This window comes from Candida oxycetoniae (genome assembly GCF_023343755.2).
Source record: "Candida oxycetoniae strain CBS 10844 chromosome Unknown scaffold22, whole genome shotgun sequence".
Taxonomy (NCBI): domain Eukaryota; kingdom Fungi; phylum Ascomycota; class Pichiomycetes; order Serinales; family Debaryomycetaceae; genus Lodderomyces; species Lodderomyces oxycetoniae.
In genome coordinates, this window is record NW_026055448.1 from 23551 (window position 1) to 42836 (window position 19286).

Here is a 19286-nt window from a genome sequence, read left to right on the forward strand (position 1 = left end):
TATTTTTTTTTTCCACTATGGTGTATTCAGCAAAACCAAAGATACTGAACCCCACGGAATTAATTTTGTTAGAGGAATCGTCGAAAACCGAAACTTTCCGAAAATTGGAGCAACAGAGGAAAATGAAAGCAAAACCTTATATGATGTATAAACCATACCAGTTTTACCATCATTATCATTATGGCTCATTGATTACGATTCTCAGTAATGGAGAAATGTGTTTTTATTATGCAATCACTATATCGCTTTTCTTGTTGGCTAGTTATTATGTCATTTGGGTATTGCCAATTGCTGTACTAAGATCTAGCGAAAAAATATACTACTATTTAACTGGTCACAGAATGAGTTTCAATGTATTGGGATTAATTAATTCAGTATTTGCAAAGAGTAATAGAGGTAATGGCACAAACCCGATTTTGCTTTCAATCTCGGAAATACCGAAACGGATAAACTGAACCACTATCGACACTATCGACACTATCGACACTATCGACACTATCGAGCAGAGCGAGATAGTGGAGCACACTAGCTGCCACCGACACTATCGACACTATCGACACTATCGACACTATCGAGCAGAGCGAGATAGTGGAGCACACTAGCTGCCACCGACACTATCGACACTATCGACACTATCGAGTGATAGCTCGTCTCGCTCTATCACCTCGTGTGAAGCTGCCACCGACACTATCGAGCAGTACCATTTATTGTATAAGCATAATACTGTTAAGCATAATATTGTTAAGCATAATACTGTTTAGCATAATACGGTTAAACATAATACTGTTCTTTGTATACAAATAATCCCGTTTTTTTATGCGCATAATAGTGTTTTTTTTATGCGCATCGCATCGTTGCGCATACACCCGGATTAGATTGCATTGTTGTTTTTTCAATATAGGGTTGGATATCCTTGACTAAAGAATTATGTATGTACAAATTTCAACCTTCATTTCCTTCTACTAGATAGAGATTTATTAATATTCATATTGACTCGGCTTTAATACAATTTTGGCATATTCCTAGCAACACTGTAGAGCAACACTGTAGAGCAACACTGTAGAGCAACACTATCGAGCAAAGCGAGATAGTGGAGCAACATGTAGTAGCTTGTTAGAGACTATCGAGCAACACTGTTGAGCAACATGTAGCAGCTTATTACAACACTATTTCGCTTTGCTCCATAGTAGAGCAGCACTGACTACACCGACACTCTATATAACCAAGCCTTTTTGCTTAGAAACGTTATCTATTGAGCAGAGCGAGATAGTGTCGTAACAAGCTACTAGGTATTGCTCGATAGTGTCTAACAAGCTACTAGGTATTGCTCGATAGTGTCTAACAAGCTACTAGGTATTGCTCGATAGTGTCTAACAAGCTACTAGGTATTGCTCGATAGTGTCTAACAAGCTACTAGGTATTGCTCGATAGTGTCTAACAAGCTACTAGGTATTGCTCGATAGTGTCTAACAAGCTACTAGGTATTGCTCGATAGTGTCTAACAAGCTACTACATGTTGCTCCACTATCTCGCTTCGCTCGATAGTGTCGCTCGATAGTGTCGCTCGATAGTGTCTATATTAACCACAGACCTTGACCTCGTCTTGACTTTTGATAATTTACTAATCGTTGGACATTTTCTTCAACATGTAATTGTTTCTAGACACTTTAACCTACAGATTATATAGTAATGTAGACAAGTTGAATAACCTGTAACGTCTTACCTCTACCTACCATCGAGCATAGCGAGATAATAGAAAACTGTACTTTGGTTGAACAACATCTCTACTGTACTTTAGTACTCGACTTTCTCTACTACCTCGCTATGCTCGATAGTAGAAAACTATACTCAAGTACTCGACTTCCTCAACTATCTCGCTACGCTTAATAGTTGACTCTCTCGGTACGCTCAATAGTATAACAACACCTTGTTTTCGTGCGGCGCAATCTCTTCTACAACACACACACACCTCTTTTACTTGGTGGTTTTCTTTTACTTCTTGGTTCTCTTTTACTTCTTGGTTCTCTTTTCTTATTGGTTCCCTTTTCCTATTGGTTCCTTTTCTTATTGGTTTTCTTTTCTTGTAACAAGGCAGATCTATCTGGTCTGGTAAATCAACAAATGAGGCAAAGGGTAACAATTTACTACCCAAAGCTAAGTGAAACAAACCTCATACAGTTTGTCAATAACACAAACTTACAAGTAAAAGCCCCGCCCAATGATTCGTTCATTGTGGAAAATAAATATACAGTCCCTTTAACCAATCCATGGAGATATATCTGTCAATTGCGTATTCAGTCCAAGGCCAATGATGCTGTGACCAATGAAGTGTTCCCATTTGAGTTTTCTACCGGGTTGAATATCTACATATTGCCCAAAAACACCATTAACAATGATGACAATGTTGAGTTTTTTCAAGAGGTCCAAGACGTATTGTGGCACTTGTTGGGAATTGAAATTGACGAGAACAAGTGGACAACAAACTTCAACTCGTTGTATTACTATGACACTAAGCCAGGTAGATTAAACTGCACTTTTTTTCAACAACAACAACAACAACAACAACTATTTGATGACGAAACCTTTGATTTGGTATATGTCGATAACATCCCTAATCAAATCATCATTCGTCTGTTGGAGAGCAAAGCCGATCAAGTAGGATATGAGTTGGAGACCAACATATACAAGGAAATAGGGTTATTTGCTAAAGACGAGAAAATTTCAACAAGCAAGGACGATATAGTCTTGAGTGGAATGAGAGTAATATTGGATGGTACTGTGGGTGGTGATAGAGAGCTGGAAAATAAACACAAGACCTTGTTTCATGTCAAACCTAGACATCGATATTTGGCAAATTCGGTGAGTTCGTCAATAGTGCCCTCGGGGCTCCATCCAGTGCTAGCCACCCAATTTATTGGACCCCAGCCAATTTTAGCAGATGAGGATATCAGAAAATGCCAACTATATTATTACATCAACTTGAACAAATCGTTGATCTTTGACAAGTATCAAGACATTCCGGCAAATGCAAAATTGCGAGTTGATAACGGTATACAGAATCTAGAATTACCAGAATACAAACTAGATCAATGGGGTAGTGAGGTTATGTTTGAATTGGGCCAAAATGATGATCACGATGATGCCAATGATAGTAGTGCGGTACATTTTCCCGAGAGTTTCAACCTAACACTTCATTCAAGATACCAATTACCAGGAAACAATCAATCCTTGTTTACCAAAGTAATCAATCCTAGTCCGCAAATCTTCTATGCTTGTGCTGTAAAAGAAGCGAGCTTATTAGAGAAACTGCCTTTTGATAGTAAGAAGCTTTGTAGGATTGGTGGCAATTATGAAACTTACTTTTCAAACGAGACTGTATTTTATCATTTCAACCAAGTTTTGGGTAAGAGTAACGAAGGACATTTGATGGTAGATGTGCCGCATGGAATAACTACGTTTGACAGGATAAATTCATTAACGTTCATTACATTGCTATTTGGAATTATCATCATCCTTGCAGCTGTTTTCAAGAAGCTATTCTCCTTTGCGAGCCACGCTGCCACATTGCAAGCCAAAAAAGATGAATAAAATTAAACACTATCGAGCAACACTATCGAGTAACACTATCGAGCAACACTATCGAGCAACACTGTCGAGCAACACTGTCGAGCAACACTGTCGAGCAACACTGTCGAGCAACACTGTCGAGCAACACTGTCGAGCAACACTGTCGAGCAACACTGTCGAGCGAAGCGAGATAGTGGAGCAATATTGACTAGCTCGATAGTGAGCAACACTTTGTAGCCATACTATCGAGCGAAGCGAGATAGTGGAGCAGTATTGACTAGCTCGATAGTGAGCAACACTTTGTAGCCATACTATTGACACTATCTCGCTCTGCTCGATAGTGTCACGCTCTCCTCGATATTGTCTATGCAAATAAATTCCAATCATCAACCTTGAACTTTGTACAAATTTCTTTGAAAAACTTGTACTTCTCAGCGACTAGTGAGTCGACATCACTCTTGGGATTTGTGAAATTAATTGTTTCCCCAACTTCATCACCACTTTTCAAAGGTATAACATACTGTATAATAACATCAGTTTCAACTTTATTCAAACGGATCAAACAAACAAGCAATACAATCTTTGTCGCTTGATTTTTTTCTTGTCTTTTATATTCAGGCTTGAAAACAAGATAGCTAAAATATCTCATAATCTCATTATCGCTTGCATCTTCCATTTGTTCCAATGGAATATTTTCAGCACTGGATGGTGCGATATCTTGCATATGTTCAGCTATAGCCAGTTTGTATTCCAGCGAAGAAACCTGTTCCAACAAATCAATAATCAAAGACTGGTCATAAAACAACTGCTTCTCTTTACTATGCCCAGAATCAGAAGGAATTTCATTAATGAAAACCTCTTGTGTATCGGGAACTTGACGTATTTCCGATACGTCTATGAAATTCCTTGGTAGTTTGGGAATGGTAATTGCACCCCCATATAGCAAAGTAGTCATGTTCCTATCTCAACTGAGTCCTTATAACTCACTAAACCTATCTCCTGAAAACTATCTCCTGAAAGCTATCTCCTGAAAACTATCTCCTGAAAACTATCTCCTGAAAGCTATCTTCTGAGTCTTTGTAACTCACTAGTCTCCAAGCGATGACCTTAAACCAGGTTTATAATTCCTATAAAATAAAATGATAGGGAGCGCGGTTAGCAATGGCCCAATATGGAAAAAAAAAAATCGGCATCGTTAATATTCACCTATGAACATTAAATTGAATATTGGACTTGAATATTGGACTTTGGACTTTGGACTTTGGACTTTGGACTTTGGACTTTGAACATTGACTTGGTAGGATCTTGAACTTGGATCCCTTTCTTGTTTTTGTTTTTGTTTTTGTAGCTGGTACTTGACTTCAAGATGTCTAAATACAAGAGCCCTAATGGCAATGGGCGGAAATTTCTAATACTGTTTACTATCTTATCGATAATATTGATAAGTTTAGCCTTGCTTAATTTCTCATCGATAAATTCAGCCAGTGATATCCATGACGTTATCACGAGTCTACCAAATGACAAGATAACCGGGCTTGGTAAATTCTTATCCTCGGAAAATAGTAAAACTCAAGATGAACTATTCAACAAGATTCAAAAGATGAATAAAAAATTCTTTCAATCTCAAGAAGAAAAAATTAGTAAGCTTGAAGAGCAATATGATTTGATACTAAAGGAATTGAAACTGTTGAAGACTCCTCCGAGCCATGCTTCGTTACGAGAAAAGTTGACTTTTATTTACAGCTATAATCCAGAACTGAAGTTCCCCGCATATATTTGGCAAACTTGGAAACATGGCTTGAATGATGATAGATTCGAAGAAAAGTATAGGAAAGGTGAGTCACAGTGGGCTATTATCAACCCTGGTTTTGTTCACGAGTTGTTCAACGATGATACGGCACATACAATGATAAAGTATCTCTACAATCAAATACCGGAAATTATTGAAACTTATGAACTTTTACCTGAAGTTATATTGAAGATGGATTTTTTCAAGTACTTGGTGTTATTTGCAAAAGGAGGCGTTTATGCCGATATTGACACTTATCCGCTTCAGCCAATACCAAATTGGACTCCAGAAAACGTGAGCCCCTTAGATATCGGAATAATTGTTGCTGTGGAAACCGATTCATCTTCCCAAAATTGGAGAGAAAATTCGGTGCATAGGTTACAATTTGGACAGTTTGTCATTCAAGCCAAACCAGGTCATCCGATTTTAAGAGAAGCGATTGCCGAAATTGTTGAATTGACTAAACTTAAGCAGCTTGATAGTTTATCGTCAACCGGCGGAACAGCTTTGAAAGTAACCGGCGACACAAATCAAAAATCAATGAAAATAAGCCAATGGACTGGCTCTGGAATATGGACAAATGTTATTTTGAAATATTTCAATGATTATATATTGTCCTCGGTATTTCGAAAAGTTACATGGAAAGATTTCCATGAGTTGAATACACCAAAATTGGTTAGCGACGTTTTAGTATTACCAATGAGCTCGTTTGCTAGTGATGAGGAAATACCTAAAGATGGAAAGAATGACAATCATTTAGCATTTGTTAAACATTATGCTGCAAAAATCTGGAAAAGTGTTTAGCCGACACTATCGAGAAACACTATCGAGAAACACTATCGAGCGAAGCGAGATAGTGGAGCAGCAATGGCACACTATCGAGCAATACTTGGTAGACACTATCGAGCAGACCAATACTTGGTAGACACTATCGAGCAGACCAATACTTGGTAGACACTATCGAGCAGACCAATACTTGGTAGACACTATCGAGCAGACCAATACTTGGTAGACACTATCGAGCAGACCAATACTTGGTAGACACTATCGAGCAGACCAATACTTGGTAGACACTATCTCGCTCTGCTCGATAGTGGAGCAGCTCTGACCGACACTATTGACCGACACTATCTCGCTCTGCTCGATAGTGGAGCGAATCAAGATGGAAAGGTTAAATGTTCCAAATTAATTATTATTATTTTTTTTTTATTTCTTTTTTTTCTGTGTACCTTTTTCGCAGCCATTTTCTATCTTTAATCATATCAGAATCAATCTTTTTCCTTTTAGGTAGGAACTCGACTCGTGGTTGTTGTTATTGTTGTTGTTGGTGGTGGTAAATGGTTGTATACTTTATTCTTTGCTAGTTGCAAAAAAAAACAAACGAAAGGAAATGTCTAGAAAAGTATCACTCATTTCAGTTAATCTGTTTGACGAAAATGCTAAAGGTAGATTTACACCTATGAGTCTTGTTCCATTCAATAATAGCAATTCTCAAACCCACCTTCCTAAGCTAGCTACTTTCTCAGGTTCATCGAATATTTCTATTGCAAGTGATTCCTTCAACAAGGAGAATCTTTTGCAAATTTCCGAATCCATAAACTCATCTCGTTTGCCATTTTCGCTGCTTTATGTCAATTATCGAAACGAAAATAGTTGTGAAATTAAATTGAAGAATATGATGATGGAAGACGAAAATTATGATTTTATTATGAACCCTTGTTGCGATCGCCCAACTTGCAAGTTTGTCAAGAATGCAATTATCAAACAGAACTTGAATGCAGGAACAATTGTAAGTTACTCAGCATCAATTGATTCTGAACTCAATAATAGTGATAGCGATAATGTGCGGCAAATGTGTTTGAGTGGTAAAGAATTGGAAGAAGAAAAAGCATTTACAATGGCACCTTTAAGAACTAGCTCTATACAAGAGCTTATCCAGCCAAAGAGACAAAAGAAAAAAAATCAAGTAGCAGAATCTGTCATCGATAACGATAACAAAAATTTAAATTCCTCAAATGATGGATGTTCAGCTTTGATTGAAGATCTCGATGAGTGCATCAAGTCCTTCTCCTTCCAATCTCAAATCGATGAAAAATTGGGGAAATTGAAAAAGATACTTGGTGTAAAGAAATGGAAATCCCAAAAGTAAAGTAATAAAGCAACACTATCGCCGACAATATCGAGCAGAGCGAGATAGTGTCGGTCGATAGTGTGGAGCTACACTTATTAGCTTGTTACAACTAAATAAAAGAAGAGACAAGAAAAGATGATAAAAAAAATATGCTCTCCTTCTCTATAAATAGGAATCTCCATGTTTAATCGGTTTAGCATAACGTTTTCTTTCAACTTCTTCGTCATACTTATCACCATCGTAAGTATTATACCCCCAGTTAAAAGGTTGATAAAACAATTCTCGATTATATTTAACCAATTTGTAGGGATCATCTCTTAGTTTATACACCAAATCAGGGTTTGATGTAAAAAACCTTGAGAATCCAACCAATGTTCTTCCGTTTGATACATCGTCCTTGATCTGCTTGAATTCTGGGGCATCATATGTGTAATTGCCTGCTCTCAACGTCACTCCTTTCCAAACTTCCTCTACAAATTGATTGGTCCCCTTCATTGAATCAAGATCCGCTGTAACAACACCTTGAACCCTTGGCTCAACAACAGATACGTAACCCAACTCTTTGCCGTTGTTAGCTCTCCTTTGTAATTGATCTAACAAGTATGCAAATTGAGGAATGGGGCTAGTTTCATCATAAATCCCTTGAACTTCAGCCCAGGGGGATAATCTAATTGCTAATTTGGCAGGTGGAATAACAGTACATAAATGATCAATCAACTCCAATGTAAAACGAGCTCTGTTTTCAATCGAGCCGCCATATTGGTCAGTTCTTTGATTTGAGTTTTCGTGCAAAAATGTATCCAACAAGTACCCATGAGCATTGTGAAGCTCAAAGAAATCAAACCCTGCCTCCATAGCATTTTTGGCAGCAACCGTGAAATCCTTTTTAATTATATCTTGAATCTCATCTGCAGTCAATGCTTCCAATGGCAAACCTGCTTTTTTCGCCAAATGTTCAGCTCTCCCATCGGGATAGATTGCACTAGCTCCAACATACCTCTGTCCTTCATTTTTCAAAACTCTTGCGTCGGCAACTCTTCCCAAAAACCATGCTTGACAGCTAATGAAACTTTTCTTGGCATGTACTGCGGAAACTATCTTTTTCCAAGCTTGAGTTTCCTCACTGGTACATATAGCAGGGCATCCATCATACCCACCAGCACCACGACTGACAAAAGTCGCTTCCGTTACTAGTAACGTGCCCGGATATTGTGCTCTTTGAGAATAATACTCCAACATCAAGTCGGAAGGCAAATGATGAGACTTTTCATTTGGAGTTGCAGCTGCTCTGAATCTAGTTGTTGGACAATAAACTATTCTATTCGATAGCGTAACCTCTCCAACTTTGATGGGCTCAAACACCAAGGTATCTTTTAATGGGCTGGTCATAAAAGCCAAGTAAGTTGTAGATCTACAAAGAAGAGAAGAAAAGAGAAACCGTCTCCGTCTTGGATTATCATTATCTATTTATACTTGCTCAAGACCAACTTGAAACAATATGGGGTAATTCTTTTTTTCATTTTTGTTTTTTGCGGATATGCGGAAAAAGCATGCTTCTTTCAATGGGCACAAGTTGGTAATTGGAACCACCAACCAAGCTGCTATAGACATAACAATGTTAGCCCGAGTGAGAGAGGTGGCTCTTTTACTTGTATATTATCAGTACATTATTGTTAGTCTTGTCTGTTTATGTGTGAAAAGGATTTGAAAACCGTGATTCTCAAACTGAATCATTTTCCGGTATATATTTTTCAGTGCGATGAGATGAGATACACTATCGAGCGAAGTGAGATAGTGGAGCACTCTGACTGACACACTCTGACTGACACACTCTGAATGACACACTCTGAATGACACACTCTGAATGACACACTCTGACTGACACTATCGAGTCCTTTGTATTAATCTCCGAGATTTTGCGGCAATCTTGCAGAACAACCCTGTAGGCAAGTTTATGCAAGATATTACTACTACAACTACTACTTATCTAAAAAAATGTATAAACAAACAATATGGCTTCTAGTTTTTAAAATGTATAAACAAACAATATGGCTTCTAGTTTTTGAAATGTATAAACAAACAACATGGCTTCTAACTTTTTAGGCCAATGGTTTACCAATAACCTTCTTTTCCTCCTCTTCGTTATACTGTTTATTTGGATTTTCATGTCCGTTCCAAGTATTGTACCCCCAATTATCGTGAGTGTAGAATGTAGATCTATCATACTTGGTCAATGGAATACCATTCTTCAACTTGTAAACCAAATCAGGATTCGATGTAAAAAATCTAGAAAATCCAATTAAGGTGCGATCATTATCTAAATCATGCAAGATTGTCTTGAACTCTGGCGCGTCATAGGTGTAATTTCCCGCACGAATGAAGTTCCCCTTCCAAACCTGCAAAGCAAATTCGTTACTCTGTCCTTGCTGGTCCTTTTCTGCAACATCAATAATACCCGACACTCTAGGCTCTACAAGTGAAACATATGCCAATTCATGACCTTTGTCTGCTCTCTCTTGAAGTTGCTGAAGAATGTATGTGTGAATTTCTGCTCCATCGGGTGCACTTACTTGAAAAGTTGCCCATGGTGATAATCTCAAAGCTAAACGGCTTGCACCAACGATGGGGATGAGTTTATCAATAATGGCCAAAAGCACTCTTGCTCTGTTTTCCACGGAACCACCATACTTGTCGGTTCTTTTGTTACTCACTGGGTTCAAAAACTGGTCCAAAGTGTATCCGTGTGCCGAGTGTAATTCCACATAATCAAAGCCAGCTGCTATTGCGTTCTTAGCGGCTTGAGGGTATTGTCTTTCAATTAGATCCTCAATCTCCTCTTGGGTGTATGCTCGTAACTCATTGCCTGCCTTCTTGGCCTGTTCTTCCGACTCCTTTGAAAAATACTCAGCAGAAGGAGCAGCAAAAGGTAACCCCCTTTCTTTCAACTCCTGAGGATCTGCAGTTCTTCCCAAATGCCATAACTGAACACAAGAATATGATTTCGCAGCTCTTATAGTATCAGTGATCTTTTTCCAAGCGGCGACTTGTTTCTCGTTAAAAATACCGGGAACATTAGCAAAACCGGTTCCTTCGAGTGAAGCAAAAGTAGCTTCAGTGATGAGCAAAGTTCCCGGTGCTTGCGCTCTAGCTTTGTAATATTCTAATTGCAAATCAGTAGGAATATTGTCCTTAGTTGCTCTTCTTCTAGTTGTTGGGACATATGCAATTCTTTGGTTTATTACATTCTCGCCAACTTTAATCGGTTGGAATAATTTAGTATCGCCTAAAGCACGAATAGCGGTGGTGTTCTCCTGTGACATGTTTAAAATGGACCTTGAACCAATTAATCTTTGAAAAAGAAATAAAAGAGAGTCTGTAAATGAGGTGAAGCAGTTTATAAAAGAGTCTGTAAATAAGGTTCTTTCGCAGCCTATTTAAGAGAGAGATGTAGAGAATGGCAATAATATGTCATGTTAGTTTTAGTTTATCCTCAGACCACATCATGACTCCTTTGCTAGAAGGAAGGAAAGCTATTCTTGTGTCATTATAATTTGTAAGCACAGAATAAAGAAAGACGTTAGAAGCACAAAATTAAATCAATAGTGTAACAAAACTGTATAATAAAAGCTCGGAACCGAGTTGAAAGAGGAAAGAGGAAAGTCGCTTCTTTTTACAACAAGATTTCTTTTTCTTTTATTAATTGCTTTCATATCTTGTTTTAAAGTAGAAAGGAATGGTTGCTATTTTAAGGTTTATATCATTTATTCATAAGTTTCTGCGACATATGCAGTAACTATCGAGCAATAACACTATCGGGCAGAGCGAGATAGTGTCGTAACAAGCTACAAAATGCTGCTCCACTATCGAGCAGAGCGAGATAGTGTCGTAACAAGCTACAAAATGCTGCTCCACTATCGAGCAGAGCGAGATAGTGTCGTAACAAGCTACAAAATGCTGCTCCACTATCGAGTAAAGCGAGATAGTGTCACTGCTCACTATTGTCACTGCTCGCTATATTATATTGCGCAATCAAAATCAATAAAATTTTACCCAACCGTTGAAAAAAATTTGCTCTCGGAAAAATTGAAAATTGAAAAATAAAAATTGGTTCCATAACAGCTCTTTAATAATCCGTTTCTCTTGAATTTTTTGCACACTAACACTATCGCGCAAAGCGATATAACATCAAGCAAAGCGAGATAGTGAGCAACACTTTGTAGCTATACTATCTCACTCTGCTCGCTAGTGAGCAACACTTTGTAGCTATACTATCTCACTCTGCTCGCTAGTGAGCAGCACTTTGTAGCTATACTATCTCACTGTGCTCGCTCTGCTCGATAGTGTCTTGCTCTGCTCGATAGTGTCTTGCTCTGCTCGATAGTGTCTTGCTCTGCTCGATAGTGTCTTGCTCTGCTCGATAGTGTCTTGCTCTGCTCGATAGTGTCTTGCTCTGCTCGATAGTGTATCAATAGTGTCTCACTAGCTCCTTTTCATACAATGGTTTTCAAATAATCAATATAGTCAGTCCAGGCTTTATTATTAACAATTTCTTTCATTAATAAACAGTAAAATTTCTCAACATCAGTCTTTTTCAATTTAGTATTGTTCAAGGTTAAAGTAGTCTCAATCTCATAATAGTATCCCTTGATCTCCTCATAAGTTTCTCCCAAGTCATTCGACTTTTCTTCAACGCTATTACCCACTTTTTTGTTCTTATTTGTCATTTCCTCAATCAATAAGTTGTACTCATACAAACCATCGATTATAGTATCTAGTATTCCATGCACAAGCTGCGATAAATGGTTTTCCAAAAGGTAGTCAAATTGAGATTTCATAGCCTTCAAATTGGTTAAAGTAACGTCGTGATAATTGACTCTTGAAATAAAACAATTGAACATCGTAATAACGGAAACTAATTCCACGGATGAAATGTACAATTGGTCTAGTTTCTGTATAATTTCATCGTGGTGTTCCAAAGACAGTGGTATATTGGGATTGAGTATTAGGTCCAGGCTAAAACTGTCAAATTCCTGGTTTAAGAAATGCTGCGGTAGGTTGATTAAATTATTAGCATAAAAGATTTGATTTGAAAAATAGGATTCAAGAATCTGGGTTGGTGTTTGTAATGGGTTAGTTATTGATGGTAACGTTTGTTTCACATCACTTATGAATGCTGCAGTGGCAATCAAATCACTGTTTGAAATTTGCTGTCTGTCATAAAAATTGTTAGGATAATGGGAGGCTATTTTCTCTCGCGCCAAGTCTGGAGTAAGTAAACTGTATACTTCGGATATTATACTCTGTGACTCGTCTTCCTCCTCCTCCTCCTCCTCATCCTCATAGTCGTCTTCTTCTTCCTCTTCTTCTTCGGAGTCGTCTAATTTGGAACCTGTATTAATTACACCAAAAAGTGGTCTTGGTGAATACCGATTTATTGAATTACTTGCCGCCGCTAGCACTTTAGACGGTTGAGGTGATACTGGCAATGACATGTATGCCGGTGCTTGTGCTTGTGCTGCAGGCAATGCACTTGCTGCAGTTGTGTCTGCTGTCGTTGACGACGAATTCATTGCCGAAGATATAGGCGTTAGCAAACCTGGTATTTCCTCTAATGAGGTAGATGGTAATTTACTTTGAAGTTTCAGTGTTGGTTCTATAGCAATAGAACTTTTTCCTATAGCATGGCTATGTGCCGCTGCTGAAGCTGAAGCTAGTACTGACATAACACTATCAACCAGAGCGAGATAGTGGAACAGCACTGACTAAACTATATAGGGGAAAGTTGAAAAAATAAGGTGATTAAACGATGAAATAAAAAATAAAGAGAAGAGAAAGGAAAAGACAAGAGGAGAAGGGAAAAAAACGAGGTCAAACTTCGTGGGGTGGGGTCTTAATCCAGTTATCCCAATAGCAATGGCATGGAGTAACTTATTAATACAAAGTTTTGTATGTTAGTTAGTCGACTGTGTCTTTTTTTTCTTATGTATGTGGGCCCGCCTTTACCTCAATGCAACAAAAGTTAAAAAGCCAAAGTGAAAAATTTTAACCCCAACTTTTTTTTCTTCTCCCAAACAAACAAAAGGTAACTTTTCTCCATAGCCGAGTCGACACTATCGAGCAGAGCAAGATAGTGGTGGACATGGGGTGAAGTTGCTTTAGCGAGAAAGCAACTTCACCCCATATAGGGACCAATACACACTCTATTGCTGTCAATTCTAGCATTGTTTTTTTTTTTTTTTTTGGTTATTGTACCACGAGCCATAAGTATCTAATAAGTGACACATGGTTAGTAACACTGGACGTGGGGGGAGGCTTCAGACGCGAGATGGTGGAGAACCAATAAATCGCTGCGATATTTGTTGCGATATTTACTCCGAAAAAAAAAAAAAAAAAAGAGATGTATAAAAGAAACGTACTCGCTGATCAAGAGCTTAAGGTAAAGGATTTCCGGTTCAACTAGGTCTCTCACGTATTCCTTGATTATGAGGTAAAGGATTTCCGGTTTAACTAAGTTACGTACTCCTTGACTAGGTAAAGGATTTCGGTTTGACTAAGTTACGTACTCCTTGACTAGGTAAAGGATTTACTGTTTAACTAAGTCACGTACTCCTTGATCATGAGGTAAAGGATTTACTGTTTAACTAAGTCACGTACTCCTTGATCATGAGGTAAAGGATTTACTGTTTAACTAAGTCACGTACTCCTTGATCATGAGGTAAAGGATTTACTGTTTAACTAAGTCACGTACTCCTTGATCATGAGGTAAAGGATTTACTGTTTAACTAAGTCACGTACTCCTTGATCATGAGGTAAAGGATTTCCGGTTCAACTACGGTTCACCCCCTCCCTCTCTTACGAACTCCTTGATCATGAGGTAAAGGATTTACTGTTCAACAAAGGTTCACCCCCTCCCTCACTTCTTCTTTGCTTAAATGGTTAATGACCTTTTAACAACTACTTTAAATTTTTTTCTTTCTTTTTTTCAATACCAAGAGTCTAGATCATTCGAAATAGCACAAAATCTGCAAATCTTTGTATTTTTTTGCATTGCTTAAAAGTAAAACAAAGGAATGGCTTTGAAAACCCGTTAAGGTTGCTTAGTATATTAGTAGAGATTGTTCGATTTACATCATACTGGGGATTGCATCTAGACTATTGTTCTTTAATATTTGATACTGCACTCGGAAAAGTAACTAGAGTGTTGTTTCTAAAATGTGATACAAAGACACTATCGAGCAAAGCGAGATAGACACTATCGAGCAAAGCGAGATAGACACTATCGAGCAAAGCGAGATAGACACTATCGAGCAAAGCGAGATAGACACTAGAGCGCACTAGTCAACACTGCTCAAGAGTAGAGCGCACTAGTCAACACTGGTCGGTAGTGGAGCACATTAGCTGCCACCGACACTAATGAGCGAAGCGAGATGGTGTCGCTCGATAGTGCCACTAGTCAGTGCTGCCAAACAGTGTTGCGAAACAGTGTTGCTCCACTAGTCAGTACTGCCAAACAGTGTTGCTCCGCCATCTCGCTTTGCTCAATAGTGTCGCTCGATAGCGTCGCCACATCTTTTTCTCTCTCTTTCTACAATCATATTATTCCTTCGATACTACTACTCTTTCCTACTGTCAATTTTTTCCCACTGCTGTAGTTAGTAATGTTGCTAAACAATGTTGCTAAACAGTATTGCTAAACAGTATTGCTAAACAATGTTGCTAAACAGTATTGCTAAACATTATTGCCAAACAGTATTGCTAAACAATGTTGCTAAACAGTATTGCTAAACAGTATTGCTAAACAATGTTGCTCCACTATCTCGCTTCGCTCGATAGTGTCGCCCGATAATGTCGCTACCGTTTTATCTCTATAATTCGTCCTTCTTGACCCCTTTCTTTTTCCTATTCTTGTTACCACCATCACCAGGTATAATAACTTTATACTCAATAAATAAATCACCGTACTTTTCGTCTTCATCGTGATCACTCATAACAGGCATACCTTTACCTTTGATCACTTCAACCTCACCATCCAAAATACTTACACCTGGTTCCCTCTTCAACACAATTTCATTCAAATCATCTTCCTCAAAACCAAAAAAAGCAATTTTCCTTTCCCATCCACCATTCAACGACTCATTCAACAGAATCACTTCCGTCCTATACAAATTATCCTGAATACGTCTATATCCCCAACTCTCCTCAAGTTTTTCCCTAAATCGTACAACCAAATCCCCTGGAACCCATTGAGGATTGCGGTCTCCTTCACCCTCCTTAACAACAGTGCCATCTCTAGATTGTCCTCGATGCAAATATACTTGATAGTGTCTTGGGCCACGCACAGCACCGGCACCATTACAATCGCCACATGGCTGTGAAATGGTTTTCCCAACACCACCACATTCATCACATACCATTCTTATCTGCTGTGTGAAACCAGGAGCTAATTGATGGTGCACAGTAATTTGTCCCGACCCACGACATTTCTCACACGTGTGTCTCTTGCCATCCAGTGATCCCGTACCACGACATTTTTCACAATCATTCAGCATTTCCACGTCAAAATCAACCAATTTCCCTCGGTAAAAATCTCTTAAACTTAAATTCAAATCGAGATTGGTATTGCTTCCCCTTTTCATCTGCTGTCCGCCGTTTCCACCCCTTGCACGGTGGCCACCGTCACCACCACCACCACCACCACCACCAAAGAACTGTCCGAAAATATCGCCAAAATCAAATCCGCCTTGATGCTGCTGGTTTGGCCCATTGACATCGCCATACATGTCATAATTCTTTCTCTTGGTCTCATCACTCAATGCCTCGTATGCCTCACCAATCTCGATAAACTTATCGTGTGCCTCTTCATCCCCGGGGTTCTTATCCGGGTGATACTTCAACGTTAATTGTCTATAAGCTTGCTTGATCTCTTTATCCAGTGCTGCTTTATCGACTCCCAATATCTGATAATAATTTTTACCAGAAAGGACAAATGAGGCAAAGGATAGAAATATCGTTGATAGTAGAAATATTACTTGCATTTTCTTTTTTTGCTTACACACTTACTTCACTTGAACAAAACAAGGAGTTAAATGACTCACTAAGCTCAGGAAGGAGAGGGGGAGGGGAAAGAAAGCAATACCAAACCGCACAAATTGGGCCTAAATTATCTTTCTTATGTTGAATTCTTTTCGCAGCAGGGTCTTTCTTGTATTTTTTTTTCACTGTTAGAGTTTTTTTTACACGTCAACAAATCTTTCATATCTCCTTGATGCTACCATGTACACGACACTGAGTGACACCATCGAACAACACTTTGTAGCTATACTATTGATACTATTGACACTATCTCGCTCTTCTCGATAGTGTTTCGCTTTGCATCTCTACATTCTAACATCTACACCTCACCACCTAATACTTCTATACCTCTTCTCAACTACAATTCAAATTCAGCGCATTCTTCATTCTAGCAAGTCAGAGCACTATCAAGCAAAGCAATTTGTTCTAGAACATGAATAAAGAATCACGTGCTTAATATATAGTCACGTGACTATTACTTGAAATGGTGAGCTTATTACTTTAATCTTACTCTGAAATCAGCAGAGTGTTTACAAATGTTATACATCATGAGATCGAGATCAAGGTCACGTGAAAATCGTTAAATGGAGATTGTTCTAGTGTCACAAGTAACATTAAGTTCGAATGATTATACAAGCTACAAAATGTTGCTCCACTATCGAGCAACACTATCGAGCAACACTATCGAGCAACACTATCGAGCAACACTATCGAGCAGAGCGAGATAGTGTTGTAACAAGCTACAAAGTGTTGCTCCACTATCGAGCGACACTCTCAATCAGAGCGAGATAGTGTTGTAACAAGCTACAAAGTGTTGCTATTAAGCAGAGCGAGATAGCTTCGGTGACAACTGGTGTCGGGGGCAGATAGTGTTGGTGGCAGCTAGTGTTGGTGACAGCTAGTGCCGGTGACAGCTAGTGCCGGTGACAGCTAGTGTGATCCACTATCTCGCTTCGCTCGATAGTGACGATAGTGACGATAGTGTCAAGAGTTAGTGTGCTCCACTATCTCGCTTCGCTCGATAGTGTCGCTCGATAGTGTCGCTCGATAGCACAAAAGAAAAAGTTTGTTATATTGTTACTGATTCAGGTTAAACATGTAAAGAAACGATAAAGAGGAAAATCATTGGATAGTCAATGTTGTAACAAGCCAAGAAGTATTGCTTCACTATCTCGCTCTGCTCGATAGTGTTATAACAAGCTATTAAGTCGTAGTAATGTCGTTCTACTCACCTGTGGCGGTCCAGTTCATTAAAGATGACTTGGTTTACGCGTCTTCAGGTATATTTATCTCCTCTCACGAGGAGGATTTTGTTCTTACAATAAGCCATCTTCCCGATATTTACACTTTTCGAATCTACATTCATCGCTCAGATAAGAAAGATCTAGAAGATGTATTTTGGCATAGAGCTAAGATCTTGGTTGAGGCTGTTATCGAAATGGACAATTTCCAAATATTAACACGACGTGAGTTCAATATCTTCCCAAGGGACTCTTTTGGAAACACAATTTCTATTTTGAAACTATCTTTAGCATCTGCTTCTGCTTCTGCTTCTGCATTAGCATCACCGGTAAATAACATAGGGGTGGGTTCCCCGCATATATTCCCGCTAAAGTTTACCAATGCAATAGTCGAGACAAAAATCAAAGTTGTTTCTTCACCATTCTCAATAACAAATCTGTTGGTATTCCATAGATTCATAAGTCATGGTTCGATAATCTACAATTTCGAAAATTGCTGTTTTTTGTCCGATTTGAGGTATCTCGACAATATGTGTGGCGGTATAGTAACCGACCACAAGAACCAACTCATTGGCTTGATATTAGGGAACTTGAGAAAACGAAATGGTGAAGGTGAGCTCACTATGATTCTTCCGTGGTTCAGAATCAACCAACTTGTCACTATTGAAAAATCAATACCAACTTACACCCCAACACCGCCGCCACCACCTACTCCAACATATGCCCACAACCAATTAGTACTACCTTTAACAGTCTCCAATGGGAAAGACTATACTTGGGGCTCTTGTATAACCTATAAGCCTAATATACTAATAACAAACAGCCACGTCATATTGCCTTATACCAACTCGACCCATCGCTATAAATCAGCAGAAATACACTATAACAACAAGGTAATTGCACTCACTTTAAAAGACAAGATAATTATTCCATCACTCGACCTTGACCTTTCTTTTATCTTCCTTGCCCAATCACCATTCCATACTGCAATCAGTCCTAGTCTGGAGTTTAAGGTAGAAGAGGAAGTATATACACAATCGTTTGGTCTCTTTCTCCATCATAATCAGACAATGCCACTTATATCGTATGGAATAATCAATTGTATTTATTCAATCAAAACAACTAACAATCTACGCTGCATTCCAGGACTAATTGTGTCCTCGGCATCCTCGTATAATGGATGTTCAGGTGGAGCATTGTTTAATATTAATCATCAACTAGTAGGAATTATATGCTGTAATGCAGAAGTTTACAAACCAGTAGTTTTTGATGCTGAACATCAACAAGAAGAAGAAGAAGAAAAGGTGGAAAAAATCACGGATTTTACATTTGTATTACCCGTGCAATTGATAGATTATTGTTACAATTGTATTGTCAATGGTGAAAAAGTAGAAATAGATCCACGCTTTGCCAATTTGTGGAAATTGAAGAAATTCCATAAAGATATCCTCATTGAGCCAGCTAAACTATAGAAAGAAAATTCCCA

At 38.5% G+C, this 19286-nt stretch overlaps 10 protein-coding genes across 10 annotated transcripts; 5 read left to right on the plus strand and 5 right to left on the minus strand. All coding sequences in view use genetic code 12, as the record gives it.

Moving 5' to 3' along the window:
* Positions 1-17: 17 nt before the first annotated feature.
* Positions 18-455, plus strand: KGF56_002953 (uncharacterized protein; the record flags this gene model as incomplete). Its single annotated transcript, XM_049324235.1, has 1 exon — positions 18-455. One exon carries the CDS (start codon positions 18-20, stop codon positions 453-455), a length of 438 nt encoding a protein of 145 aa, XP_049179937.1.
* A 1666-nt stretch (positions 456-2121) lies between these two features.
* KGF56_002954 (uncharacterized protein) lies at positions 2122-3588 on the plus strand (the record flags this gene model as incomplete). Its single annotated transcript, XM_049324237.1, has 1 exon — positions 2122-3588. One exon carries the CDS (start codon positions 2122-2124, stop codon positions 3586-3588), a length of 1467 nt encoding a protein of 488 aa, XP_049179938.1.
* A 343-nt stretch (positions 3589-3931) lies between these two features.
* Positions 3932-4783, minus strand: KGF56_002955 (Ran GTPase-binding protein; the record flags this gene model as incomplete). Its single annotated transcript, XM_049324238.1, has 2 exons — positions 3932-4461; positions 4774-4783. 2 exons carry the CDS (start codon positions 4781-4783, stop codon positions 3932-3934), a joined length of 540 nt encoding a protein of 179 aa, XP_049179939.1.
* Positions 4784-4933: 150 nt separating this feature from the next.
* Positions 4934-6160, plus strand: HOC1 (alpha-1,6-mannosyltransferase; the record flags this gene model as incomplete). The annotated part of the gene is made up of 1 exon (XM_049324239.1): positions 4934-6160. One exon carries the CDS (start codon positions 4934-4936, stop codon positions 6158-6160), a length of 1227 nt encoding a protein of 408 aa, XP_049179940.1.
* A 586-nt stretch (positions 6161-6746) lies between these two features.
* KGF56_002957 (uncharacterized protein) lies at positions 6747-7505 on the plus strand (the record flags this gene model as incomplete). Its single annotated transcript, XM_049324240.1, has 1 exon — positions 6747-7505. One exon carries the CDS (start codon positions 6747-6749, stop codon positions 7503-7505), a length of 759 nt encoding a protein of 252 aa, XP_049179941.1.
* Positions 7506-7649: 144 nt separating this feature from the next.
* Positions 7650-8876, minus strand: KGF56_002958 (uncharacterized protein; the record flags this gene model as incomplete). The annotated part of the gene is made up of 1 exon (XM_049324241.1): positions 7650-8876. One exon carries the CDS (start codon positions 8874-8876, stop codon positions 7650-7652), a length of 1227 nt encoding a protein of 408 aa, XP_049179942.1.
* A 710-nt stretch (positions 8877-9586) lies between these two features.
* OYE2 (NADPH dehydrogenase) lies at positions 9587-10807 on the minus strand (the record flags this gene model as incomplete). The annotated part of the gene is made up of 1 exon (XM_049324242.1): positions 9587-10807. The coding sequence occupies one exon, from the start codon at positions 10805-10807 to the stop codon at positions 9587-9589; it is 1221 nt and encodes a 406-aa protein (XP_049179943.1).
* Positions 10808-11977: 1170 nt separating this feature from the next.
* On the minus strand, positions 11978-13210 carry KGF56_002960 (uncharacterized protein; the record flags this gene model as incomplete). Its single annotated transcript, XM_049324243.1, has 1 exon — positions 11978-13210. The coding sequence occupies one exon, from the start codon at positions 13208-13210 to the stop codon at positions 11978-11980; it is 1233 nt and encodes a 410-aa protein (XP_049179944.1).
* A 2142-nt stretch (positions 13211-15352) lies between these two features.
* KGF56_002961 (uncharacterized protein) lies at positions 15353-16522 on the minus strand (the record flags this gene model as incomplete). Its single annotated transcript, XM_049324244.1, has 1 exon — positions 15353-16522. The coding sequence occupies one exon, from the start codon at positions 16520-16522 to the stop codon at positions 15353-15355; it is 1170 nt and encodes a 389-aa protein (XP_049179945.1).
* Positions 16523-17775: 1253 nt separating this feature from the next.
* Positions 17776-19272, plus strand: KGF56_002962 (uncharacterized protein; the record flags this gene model as incomplete). Its single annotated transcript, XM_049324245.1, has 1 exon — positions 17776-19272. One exon carries the CDS (start codon positions 17776-17778, stop codon positions 19270-19272), a length of 1497 nt encoding a protein of 498 aa, XP_049179946.1.
* Positions 19273-19286: the final 14 nt, after the last annotated feature.